Here is a 13,485-nt window from a genome sequence, read left to right on the forward strand (position 1 = left end):
AACAACAGGCCAGAGATTGGATCTACACCGTGAAGGGTTGACCTTTTACTTCTAGGCAGAACTCTACAATTTCTTCTAAGTGTTTAAAGTGGACTGCAGAATTCCATTTCCCTTCCAAAGATCTTGGGACCTGTGGGCTCCTCGGGAAGGACACAGAAACAGTGGGGGCGTGGGCGAATGGTGGCAAAGCATGGAATAGATTTCTCAGACCAGTTCTCCTTCAGAATGTCAAGTCATTCTCATCACTGATGTATTAGTGGGAAGCTATAACATAATGATTATAGAAACACAGAAGAGGGGAGGGTATAGCTCAACTGGTAGAGTGCATACTTGGCATGCACAAGGTCCTGTGTTCAATTCCCCAGTACCTCCTCTAAAAATAAATAAATAAACAAGTCTAACTACCTCCCCCTCCGCAAAAAACAAACAAAAAACATAATGATTATAGAAACAGAGATGGCTCATTTCTTCAATGTAATACTGCATATTTTCTTTGCGCCTGCTATTGTGATCAGCACTGACCAGGACATGGGTCCTTTCCTCAAGAACCTTCCTGTCCAGTCCAGCTTCCTAATTTACAACTGACAAAACTAATATCCAGACAGGTGATGGCACTCAAGATGAGCCAGAACTCGAACACAGGCCTCCTCAGTTCAGGGATGTGAAAAAGCACATAGGCTCATTTCATTCACTTCTTCATGGACTCAGAAAAAGCAGGAATACACAACTAGCCACACTGCTATCAAATGGTAGGTACCAGTGTGTAGAGTCCCTATATAACACAGGTTAGCAGAAACCAGGAAGATGGTCCACATATTCTAATTTAACTAATGAATGAATGAATGAATGAATGAATAACATCCCACATGAAAAAAAATATACATCCTTATTTTCTGTGAAAGGAAACACAGGAAGGATAATCAGAAACTAATAAAAAATGGTCACCTATGGAGACGAGGAGAAATGAAATAGAAAGCATATGGAGGCCAGTAAGGTTTATCTAGTCTGTTTCTTGATAGCATTCTGATTTTTAAGCCATAAAAATGTTGTACAATAGTCAAAAAAGAAAATAAAAACAAAGGGATATTTTTAAAAACCTAAATTTGAATACAAACAAAAACAAATGAACCTGTGCTGTAAACTGACACTGTAGCACACAGAAACGAATGATTTCATGTAGCTTCTGAACACAATACTCTCACAGTACACCCTCAGTAGGATATGTGCCAGGAACAAATAAAACTGCAAAAAAATTGCAAACTTTACTTATAAAGGTTGCTGGGAGAGGTATGGGTTTAGAAAACAATTTTAAAATTTCTAAAATTATTTTGTGCGTATTTTCAGAGACAAGTTTTCACTGGGAGTGAAGACAAACACAAACATAGACTGGGGAAGATGGACAAACACCCTGTGGTGTTACAAGTGAAGCAAGTGTGTCACTGTGAATTCACGGCATACATGTATATGAAATCTGCTAGTTCTGTTCACTGAAAGGGCCGAGAATCCATTATGTCCCAGTAGCAATGAGCACATCCCTCCCCTAGATATGAATACCATTCTCCACTAAAAGGAACTGTGATGCTTAGGAAAAGTGGCTGATTCCAGGTCTGGGACAGGATCATACAGGCAGAACCTAGAACATCTTGCTGGCCCAGAAAGCAAGGAAATGCTCAAACACTGATGGGGCCATATCAAAAGGACACAGGAGTCAGCTCAAAGGGGCTCCCACTGCCAAATTTGGGATAATTTGAACATCAGAAAGAATAAGGATGACAATGGATACAGAACTGTAACAGCAGTTTTGTTTAAACCCATGAGTTTGAAGTGTTAATTTAAAAAAGGAGAAAAAGGATCATCAATAGACGCTGAAAGCACTGAGTAAAAGTTGGTGGGGAAAAGGGATATACACATGGTCTCAAAACATCACCCCTGTGTGCATTAATTACAAAGGCGGAAAGGTAGCTTTCCAAGGAAGAGATCTAACAAACATCATCTTAAACCACATTAAACTTAGCATCACCAGTAATGGGACAAATTGACCTTATGTGCCCCTAAGGCGATCATTGGGAAAGACACGGCTTCATCTAAATTATATTTTTGTCGAACTATTTAACCTGACTCTAAGCACAAAAAAAGCACTCAGGCAAATCCCTGACTGTTACACACTGAACAAAACCACCAGCTTGGTCCCTTTAAAAATGTCCATGTCACAAAAGACACTGGGCCAGAGAGGGAGGAGAAGAGGGATGGTGCTGTTCTACACTAAGTAAGACTAAAGAGACATGTAAACTCAAGGATGAGGCATTTTTTAAAAAATAGCTACAAAAGACATCACTGGGCTAACTGGGGAGATCTTAATGTGGATGATATATTACATGATATCACGAGAACGGTACTGTGGCTAAGCAGACAAGTGTCCTCATTCTTAGGTCACTGCTGAAGCACGCAGAAGGGAAGTGTCATGCTTTCTCACTTTCAACAAATTCACCAAAACCAAAGTCTACGAGTATATGTTTGGGAAGGGGAAAGAGGGAGAAAGTAAACAAATGTTGTAAAATGTTAATAATCTACAAATTAAGGTCCAGACTTTCTGAAAAGGGTTTTAGGCTTTGTGGCCACATACATCTCTCGTTAGCTGCTGCATATTCTTCTTTGCATTTTTTTTCTTTCCTTTTTTTAAATGCTCTTTAAAAATGTAAAAACCATTCTTAGCTTGAGGGCTATACAGTAACAGGTATGATTTCCTTCTGGGGTAATGAAAATGTGAAACTGATCGTAGTGACGGCTCTACCACTGTGACAATACTGAAAGCCACTGAAATGTTCACTTTAAATAGGGGAATTGTATGGTATGTTAATTATATCTCAATAAAGCAGTTCAAAAATAAACGGGCTGTTAGTGGGCCATAGAGTGCTGACCAGTGATCTACCACCTGGTGGCAATAATGAACTAAACCAGAAAAAAAACAAATACTGAAGAGAATTTCCCCCTCTCATTTTCCAGGAACTAAATCAGGCTTGTTTATTCAAAAAACAATTTTTTTGCCAATGATCGTATAGCTAAGAAAATCTGACACATTCATTCACATCATTTTAAATTTTAATTAAACAGCTAGTTGATATCTGCAAGTTCTAAACCTTCTTATTGTACTGTACTTCTATCAAAGAGCTAAAATTCTAAGTACATCACTAATTCTTGCAGCCCTCAAAATCAGCAAGTTTACAATGACCACAGGATTGAAAATTCCAAAGTGAGTAAAAGATTAAACTCTTTGGATAACAGAGAAATGAAACTTCATGTCCTGGTATTGCTTTCGCTTTTCACGTTTAATCTTCTATGTAACTATGCTTCTTCCAATATTAGAACATTTTCTATACTTAAAAACAATTGTTGTTGGTCCTTTTTCCTTAAAGAAACTGTGTCAAAGTACCAAGTCATCTGAAATTCTAGACAATTAAATCTCTAAAAGGGACTCAAAAACAAAATGCAGGTACCTTTCTCATGGGAATCAAGGGCATCGTCTTCAAGGTCATCATCAAAAATCTCTCGGCCATCCTCCACATAGCCAATACCATCTGCAGGAACAAAATTTAATATTGGGATCAAATTTCTGAGAGTGGCAAATAATATTATAGCCATGACAAAAAGATTAAAAAATCCTTTTATATCCACTCAGATGTTCTCCTGGCCCATGCCATTTTTAAGTGCAGCAGAATCCTATTCAAGCAAGAATCAGATGAAACATAGCAACCACATGGGTTTTCTGAGTCACAACCAAAGGATATACAGATGACCCTTGAACAACGCAGGGGTTAATTCACATATAACGTAGAGCCGGTCTTCAGTATTCACAGTCCCCCCGCATATGTGGATATAACAAACCACAGACTGTGTAGCACTGTAGTATTTACTATTGAAAAACAGCCCGTGTAAGTGGACCTGGGCAGTTCAAATCCACATTGTACAAGGATCAACTGTGTACTATGCCTATTTAGGTGAACTATAGGAGTAATTTGGCCTAAAGGATCAAAGTTTGCCATGATAAGATGCTTTACAGTAGCTTTACTCTACCAGAAGAATAAAAAGTAAAAGAATCAGTATCACCAGAAGTCCAGAAAAGTGCCTTAGTTTACGAGGGAAAGCTAGCAACATACCTGAGTCCAATCATGAACTACTTATTATTTATAACTTATACAACTGATTTCTTGAATATGTGTAAGCACATTTGACTGTCCTTAATGACTGGATTACTGCATTCTGTTCATTCTTATTTTGTGGTTGGCTTTATTCCTTTGATAACTATGTAAGTTTAAAAAGCTAAAGCTCTAAACTGTCTTAGAAACAATAATCAGTACATATATGTTAACTAAAAGAAATGTGTGCAGTATATTATACATACGTATTCACATGCAACATATTGTACATGTGCAAATTTGAACAATTCTACCTAATAAAACTGAAAGAAAAAAAATAAAAATATGGGGACCAGCCTCCACCTGGGGCTTCCCACTGCCCATGGTACTCTTCACAAGTACAGCCACATATAATCCTCACAGCCATTCTGTGAGATAGTTTTTCTTATGCCCACATCACAGGGTACGTGAGTCCTCCCAATTCCTACGGTCATTTCCTGGCGGATTTATACTCCAGCCTGAGGTGTGTGCCCGACTTCTCCAAAATGCCCCTCGATCAACTTTCTACTGTTCTGCTTCCACACTCTCAAATCATGCATTTGAGGAAAACCCAAACCAAAGGGATGATCTTAACAGCGCCTTCCACCTGCCCACACAAAGCAGCAACTCCACTGCATGAGAATCTACGCACAGCAACAGACACGGCGCCTGGCGGGCGGTCTCTTCCCACATACCGTCATCCACGATCCAGTCATCATCCTGGCGGGCCTGAACCAGCTTCGAATACTGTTCTTCATCGACTTCTTCATAAACACTTGTGAAGTCCTCTACCTGCCATCATATAAGTTTGAGAAAGCTTCCAGTGGAGTGAAAGTGTTAAACAATTCTGATGAAAAAACTGTCAAATTCAAAGTGGAATGGCAGCCTGAAGGAGTAGCTGCAACCAAATCATGAGTTCTGACATTCAACACCACTGCAGGGTTTTCCTTAAATAGACATCAATTAACTTAGTATTCCTTTTAGGTGGGTGTTAACATAAGATATTAAATGATTCTATTAGCATAATACACTTGTCACACCATCAATTACTCATCTACTTCATAAAAAAACAAACTGAATTATAGCCAATTCTTCATTAGCTGCTTTGGGGATTATTCACTTGTAATTTTTTGACTGGTTTCTCCTATACTTAGCAAACCTGTAAGACATGCCATCCACCTCTCCACTAGCTGATGGTGCCCTACAAATAGACAACAGTCTTAATAACTGTTCAACCAAACCAAATGGAATTCAAAAGGAAAATCTCCCCCATCCATCACCCTCCAAAAGTCAGCAAAACAAACACACTCTGTTCTACAGGTGCACTAGGAACAGATTTTGAGAGATCCCCATTTGCATTACCACTGATCCCCCATCACTCTCAGGTCTTGAACACTAAGCTATTTAAAGGGCAAGTGCAGAGACAGTGGCAAGGCCTGCAATCACACAGGCTGCCCAACAGCCAGGAGGCCGGAGCACCACGAACTACTGGCACAAAGAGAGCAGACCATCTCAACACAGCGAAAGCAACAAACAGCACACACACCTCTGCCACGGCTGCCGTGGAGACAGGCTTTTACCGTCCCAGAGGGGATCTGGTGGGCTGGGGAGCAAGAACTCAAGAGACTTCGTTAAAAATCCCCTCTTCTCTTGAGAGTTCTGCCTTTTCAAGTAGGGAGTGGAGGAAATGACCAATTCCACCTGAAGAGCTAAGACTCCAGGAAAAAACCCTTGGACTCAGCTTTGAGAGCCTTGTTGGGCAGGGCTGACTGGATTTCTGCCACACTTCCAGAGCTTATGGTAATTACAGGATTAGACTTAGTTTTCGCCTCCTGCTTAATCTACTCTACGGGATCCCTGGCAAATATTGATTTGGCCTTTCAGCACCTGGTAAGAGAAGTTACCTGCCCTACCAAATTAAGTTTTGGGACAACCCAAACAGAAACTAGTCCAATTAATATTACTGTACTGACCAACTCTCTTTTGAGGGGAGAGGGAACTGGCAAGGTTATTTTTGTTGGCTGAAGTCTATAAGACATAACCCGTCTCTCATTTAAGCAACTCACTTATATACTACCAAAAAGACACCAGAAAATTATTTTTTAAAAACATCTTAAGTCATTTTGACTCAATCTCTAAAAACATTGCTACTGCTCAGCATGAACTCTTAGAGCCATGCCATTAACATCAGTGATTAATGGGAAACCAGTCACATTGTGTCAACATCTGAAATGCCCCACCGAACTCCTTTATAGAAGCTTCTACATTAAAAATGGTTTATTCCTGCTTAACTGTAATCCTTTTAGCCACCCTTTATGATCTGGTTGACTCACTTAACTTGAATGAATGGTGCCAAATGATAAAAATCCTCTTCTACTTGCCTAATAGCCCAATACAGAATAGGCCACAGCTAAACATGCACATTCAGAAGCCAGGCTCCGCCACTGTGACCTCAGATACCTCACCTGCAAAATGCTGCTAATCATAGTACCTAACTTTATATGGTTATTGGAAGGATTAAATAAAGGAACATATTTGTAAAAGCACTTAGAACAGTGTCAGCTGAAAAACTGCATCTGTTATGTTTTGTTATTATTATTTTCTGGTATTAATTAATCACTTCCAAGCCCTGAGGCAGTTAAGATTCTCAAGGCACACTGGAAGTGAAGCTAGACAATGTTGTATGGATGGTAACCACTCTGCCTTTCTACTTGCAGGCCATCAACAGTGGGGAGAGGACAAGAGCCAAAAGGGCATCACATTCAATCCCACATGTAGGACACAGCGGAGGGAGGGTCCAAGCCCCCCCCCCACCCCGTGCTTCCCTTGCATATGAGATTAGGAAGAATAATTCTCTCCAAGGAGAAGCAATGTTTAGCTAGACTGCTCAAAACCTTTTGAGTAAAGAAAAAGCATCTCTAAGTTCCCTCAACAAAGCCACGGAACTTAGCAGAGATAGAGTGTGCATAATAACGGGAAAAAGTATACTTACTTTCATTTCAGAATTTTAAAAGCATCTGTAAAGTGCCTTACAGGAACTTTAAGGGTTGAAAAGTCTCCCATAACCTGGAAATCTACCTCAGGCCCAAGTGTGTTCAACATTAAGGAATTACTATAAGAAGCTTGAAACATGCGTATTTCTAATCAGTAACAAAGTCGACATAAGATTACCTACAGGCTATGAATTAGATAAAGCACAAGAGGAAAAAAAACAGAAAAATGGTTACTTACTTCATATTTATACTTCTCACCAGCTTTAGCCCTTTTCAGTCTTTCTAGAGCTTCCTGTCGCCCTTTCTTTGATTTCTTTTCTCGCCGGGATCGAGAAGCTACAAAACGCCCTGAATCAGACACAGCTGAAAAAAAGCCAAATTTACACAAGACGTTACAAAATTGTCAGCCATCTTTCTTCAAAAACAAAGCAACAGTTTTTAGCCAATAGTAATATACAATTTTAATGTTATACAAATGGATGCTTTTTATAATGTAAATAGTTCACAAACTCATGGCTGAATCTGCGGTTCCTGTGGCTCTTCAGAAATCTTCAGCTTGAAGCAACTGTTATTTTTTTCCTCCAAAAAGAGAACAATTCCAAATTCAACCGATATCCCATGGAGGCACTAAAGAAGGGCGATCTGCCATTAGTCCATAACCTTTCCATTAGAAAGCATAGGCTACAGTAGTTATAAAAGGACAATTCATTTTGTATTCTATTAATCAACATTTGAAAGGCTTTAAGGAGCACCTGCTCTTTGCAAAGTACCAGGCGCTCTGCGAGACTTAAAGGTAAGAAGGGCACGTCCGCAGTCACAGCATTTACAATCTGAGATGAGAGATAACCTGGCATACGTTGGAGAGACTGCCGGCTCGGTTCCAGATCACCACAATAAAGTGGCTTCCCAGTGCATACAAAAGTTCTGTTCACACTAGACTGCAGTCTATTAAGGGTGCAATAGCATTGTGTCTTAGAAAACAATGTACATACCTTAATTAAAAATACGTAATTGCTAAAAAATACTGACCATCATCTGAGCCTTCAGCAAATTGTAGCAGTAACATCAAAGATCACCAAAACAAATAATGAAAAATTTGAAACATTGTGAGAATTACCAAAATGTGACACAGGGACATGAAGCAAATGCTGTTGGGAAAATGGCACCAATAGACTTGCTTAATTCAGGGATGCTACAATCTTCAATATGTTTAAAAAAAAAACCACACAATAAAGCCAAGTGCAGTAAAACAAGGTATGCCTGTAATTAGCAACTAACTCTAAAACTATTTTTAGAATACACGCCCGCCTGAACAGAGCCCGCCTGAATAGAGGTTCAGATACAGTATCTGGAATCTCAAAGGAAAGATAAGTTTGGGGTTGGGAGAATTTCACCAAAATGGCTCTGAGGAGATTCTTGATTCCACCACTGATTTCCAGGCCTCATGCAGTTGGTTATGACATTACAGGATGATGGAGAAAAATGACAAAGATTAAAATGAGTTTTGTGGAAAATTACTGAAATACCAGAGAGCCTCAGTGTTCATTCGTGCAACTTCTGAATTATTCATGCTTCTGGTCATCATAAACTGACCAACTCACACACATCACACATACTGAAAAGATTTTCATCCAGAGAATGAAGACTTTCATTTACTAGCTGTTGAATAACCAAGCCAAGCAAGACAGTACCACCTACCAGCCCGGAGCTGAGGCTTAGCACAATCGCCACCTGTCTTGGGAAATTGAATATTTTATTGTAAATTGAATATTTTTATTTAGTGCTAATTATTTTATAAAAAGGAGTAGACACAGAAAAGGAAAAGTTTTGATAAGAGGCATCCTAAAAACTCTAACCTCAACGGGAACGTCCATAACATTAAGCTGTTTAAGTGTTTGAAATAGAGGATGCATTTTACAGAACATGTACCAAATGCTGGGAATAAACTGTTGAAAACTATATCTTAAAGGTGAGCGATAATTAGAGATCTTACTTTTTTTCTAGCTTTCTGGAAATGGAGTCTCTCTTTATAACATTTCAGTCTATTGTTTGACTTTCACATTTGACTTTTAATTTTAAATCCATTTTCAGAACAGCATTAAGTAAAAATTCAGGAATGCAGGTACTTAATGATGACAGCCACAAAATCTTTGAATATCACTCAAATGATTTCAAAAAAACATGAGCTGGCCTATACGAAAAGGTTTCAGAGATTACTGAACATGACCACTCAGAGTGAAAAGCTGGCCTCAGCGTATTCTCTTTAAGACTCCCTCGTCAGATTATCCTGACAAAATCTATGGGTCCTCAAACAGACTGACTCCACAGGCAACTATGTGCCACTCTAAGGGTTGGGGGTACAATTACAAATAAGACAGAGTTGCCTTTCCTCAAGGGACTCAGTCAACGAAAGCAATAAGACCTGAGGCTCCCACCATCATATAAAGATGGCGCCATATAAGGAAGAACACGGTACTAAGGAAACAGAAAAGAGCTAATTTTGCCTTGAAAATCAGGGAAGGCTTCGCAGGGGAGGTTTCTGAACAGAAAGAGTAGAATTTCACTTTCAGTGGCACAAGCAAAGGAAAAGGCACGAGCCAAATTACAAAGGGATGAAAATGCAAAGTGTATTCAGAAATCGAGAGGAAGTCAACGTGGAAGGTAAATTGAACAGGAGGGCATAGAGTGCATGGGAGAACGGGAGATTAGGAAAGAGCAGCACAACCAGGCTCTGCCACTTACTGGGGGACATGAGACCACCGGTTAAACTCTCTGAGCTATGGCGGCCAGGTGTCCTGCTGTTGTTTTTTAAGCTGCCCAGCATCTGAATCCATCTGTGAAATCCCACCGCCCTCCCCATGAGTCTTGATGGGACGCTGAGCCCATGTCCCACTGCAGCAGCTGAAAAGGCAGATGATCTTTCCCAGAGACCCTTGCAGCCAGCAGAGGGGCATAGGAAACAGGCCTGCTGATTAGGAACACCTACTCAGACTTTCAATCAGAAGCTATGTAACAAGGAAAGGGGGCGGGCCAAAGGCAGGTTCTAGAAGTAGCAACAGCTTCAGGTTTGAGTACCTAGATCAACAGTGCCAGCAATGTCCCAAGGTACAAGCTCCAACTTCAGATACTTGGCCATGGTTGGCAACAACCTCCTCAATGGACCAGTTTTGTGGCATGATTTTAATTACTATTCCTGGCGAAGCAGCTCTCAGACTGGCTCTCCAATCCTCCTGGAGCTTCTGAACACAGTATCCTTCTAAAGAGTTCCTTTTCTATTTAAATCAACTAGAGTTGGTTCCTGTAGCTTACACCTAAGGACTCTGATTAATGCAGAGCCTTAGGGTCCTCATCTGTGAAATGGGGATAATCATGTGTGCTTCATTAAGTTGTTAAGGATTAAATGAAGATGCCTGACTTACTTTGCACTCAGCAATATAGAAGGGGTGGGGGGGTGCGTGTGGTGTGTGTGGTGGGTGTGGGTGGGTGTGTGTGTGTGTTCATTCATTCACACACACACCCCAACCACCCTCAGCATTAACATTCATTAACATTTGCTTCTAGAAAGCAAAAATAAAGCAAAGCTGTTTTCTCAAAGCCTCAATACAGCACTGCATATAATAATGTTTACCATCTCAACTCCACAAAGACAAAAACCAGTCCAGCCTACCTCCCAATGTAACCCCAGAGCCTGATGGAATGCCCATAACTAGTAGGCACATAATAAATACTTGCTGAATGAACCACTGTACCTGCTTTCTTTTAATCATTAAACTCTCCCTGATCCATCTTCATATACAATAACAGCTAGTTATAGACCATCTTCTAATACTTAAGGGGGAAAAAAGGCCTAAATTCTCCTTTTTGGAGTATGTTTCTAATGCTTCAAGTAGGTAAGTTAGCAAAAAATAAGCATGAATAAAATCCAGTTACCAAAGTTTAAATATTTGGTTCAAAATTACCCTCTGGAGTATCCCCAACCCCTCCCCGCAACAAAGCAGACACTAGCTTGCAATGGCCTTTCAGGTAACAATCTTTCAAAGTCAGCTCTAAAGGAAAAATTTCAGTCACAAGTCCCCAGCCACTACTTAATCAACACCATGACTCAAGAGGGATCTCAAGATTGCACAGTACCCTCTGAAGAGTGATTTCTTGATGTTCACGGATGACGTGTATAGTTTTCAGGGTGAAGAAAGGGCTTAGTGGCACATCACTGATGGAAGGCTGCAAAGACTGTTCACATACTCACATCCTACACTCCATTTGTAATCCAGGCTAGTCGACTCTCCAAAAGAAATTGTCTTAAAGAACCAAAGGCTAGATGAACAAACTGAAATCTGTGATTCACAACTAGGTGAATGCAAAGGAAGCTGATTAGGAAGCAAGTTCTCATTAATGGTGATGTATCTGAGTGACAGGAGATGTGATGCTTGAGCTGTAAGAGTGAAGCATCTGATTGTAAGTTAGAAGTTCACTTAAGTTAAGTCACACTTTAGTAGCACCCTCCTCAAAAATCAGAAATCAGACAAATCTATTTGCATTTTTCTATTCTATTTTTGGAACTAGAAGATTACCACTGAAAATGGAGTAATACAGAGAATCTGAAATGTTGTTGAACTGACGCGTTTTTTTTCAGAAGCTTCACCAGAGATGACTAGATTGTGAACACTATTTCTATGCGGCACTTGAAGAACTTTCCACAGAATTTGAAAGAAATACTGTTAATACATAAAGTAGAAACCCATTACCTAAAAAGACAAAAAACATTTGTATCTTCAGGTGACGGCACTTAGAGCTTGCTTTCCTGCTTAACTACGTTGTGTAACAATCTTCCCGGCAGTTTCTATACAAGGAAGGGCGCACGTCCGTTCTGTCCCAGCCCTCAAGCAGACACCCGGGGCTGGAGTAATAAAATACTTTCAGCCAAGACTGTGCCCCACGGGGGTCAGTCTCAGGAAGGTGTGCCCAGCACGTGGGATGAGACTCACCAAAAGAAATAAAAAGAAAGGCAGGCAAGTGTGGAGACCCACAGTAACAAGAGGCGAAGCAGCCTCCCAAACAAAAAGCCCCGTAGGGGTTGCTCAGGTATGCCAGGACCCAAGGTCCCTGCAAAGAAGCCCTGTCAGATGCCTAGTGCGTCCCAACGCTGGACGCCTGAGGTACGCGCCCAAACGGACCCGCGGGGAAACCCGGGCGAGCGCACCCCTAAGAAGAAATAAAAGAGCCCCCAAAACTCGCATAGCACTCCCAACCCGGGACCCCGCGCGCGAGGACGTCCCTCACCGCTCGACCCCAGCTCGCAGTCATCGCCGTGCACGGGCGCCATGGTCCCGGAGTCTCCCGATTCCGCGCCAAGCAGCCCGAAACTGGCGCCGGGGCCGACACAGGCGCCAGCCTGAAAGCCAATCAGCGGCTCCCGAGCCTGCGGACTTCCGCCCGGAAGGCCACTGACGTGCCGCGCCGCGCCCCGCCCCCGGCCTTCCCGCGGGCGCGCGTTTGGCGCCCCGTGATGACCCTCTCAGGGAAAAGCGCTAGCGAAGGGCGAAGAGAACAGAAAAAAGAAGCGGCCGGGCGCTGGAAAGGAGCCGCCTGGAGACTCAGTGCGCAGGCGCACCCATGCTGATGGGAAACGATTTGGGCGTGTTGGAGTAAGGGCTCTCTGGTTCTGAGGGTTGATTTTCCGAGAAAAAAGGTGCGGGCGGGCATAGGGTAGGCGTGGTTGGAAGGGTTTCCCAGGAGCTTGGGAAAGATACTGCCTCCTGCTGCGCACTCTGAGTCTTGCCGGATACTTTGCTTCTCTGAACACAGTAGCTGTCTGATTTATGGTGACTGCACCAAAAGATCTTAACCAAAAGATCAAAAGTAGCATCACCAATACGGGGCAATCATATACCTCCTGATGTGATGCACTTGGAAAAAGGAACATCACCTACAAGGAACAACATCTTCTTGAAAATAATATTTAACCTGAATCTAACCACGAAGAAACAATCAGATGTATTCAAAACGTAGGACAATCTATAAAACATCTGACTTGAACTCCTGCAAAATGTTAATGTTATGAAAAACAAAAAGGGCATTAGATTCTTGTGTATGGTACAATGCATACAATGTATGCATCTTATGTATTGCTTAACAATAAAAACAGAGACGTCTGCATGTATATCTTAACTAGAGAGCACTAATTAAACCAAAAACTTAGAATGAGAATTAACCATCTTTGAGTACCATTTTACGTAGAATTAACTTTCACCATCAAGGTCAACGTGTCTGAACCCTTTTCTCAAACCCATTTGTGCGTAATGCTCTTGGTCCCCAAGAGA

General features: G+C 41.3%; 1 protein-coding gene across 5 annotated transcripts in view; it reads right to left on the bottom strand.

Annotated features, from left to right (window-relative positions):
- Window positions 1–12,570, bottom strand: part of POLA1 (DNA polymerase alpha 1, catalytic subunit) — a 281,095-nt gene extending 268,525 nt beyond the window's left edge. For all 5 annotated transcript variants that reach the window (XR_004318259.1, XM_032475944.1, XM_032475943.1 and 2 more), the window contains exons 1-4: window positions 12,446–12,570; window positions 7,404–7,528; window positions 4,868–4,964; window positions 3,495–3,575 (exon numbers count right to left, since the gene is read on the bottom strand). Coding sequence is in view for 4 of the 5 variants with exons in the window: in XM_032475944.1 (XP_032331835.1) it covers window positions 3,495–3,575; window positions 4,868–4,964; window positions 7,404–7,528; window positions 12,446–12,488 (346 nt within the window). In the remaining variant the exon portion in view is untranslated. The remainder of the gene's footprint in view (window positions 1–3,494; window positions 3,576–4,867; window positions 4,965–7,403; window positions 7,529–12,445) is intronic.
- Between the last annotated feature and the right edge of the window lie 915 nt (window positions 12,571–13,485).

This window comes from Camelus ferus, chromosome X (genome assembly GCF_009834535.1).
Source record: "Camelus ferus isolate YT-003-E chromosome X, BCGSAC_Cfer_1.0, whole genome shotgun sequence".
Classification (NCBI taxonomy): Eukaryota; Metazoa; Chordata; class Mammalia; order Artiodactyla; family Camelidae; genus Camelus; species Camelus ferus.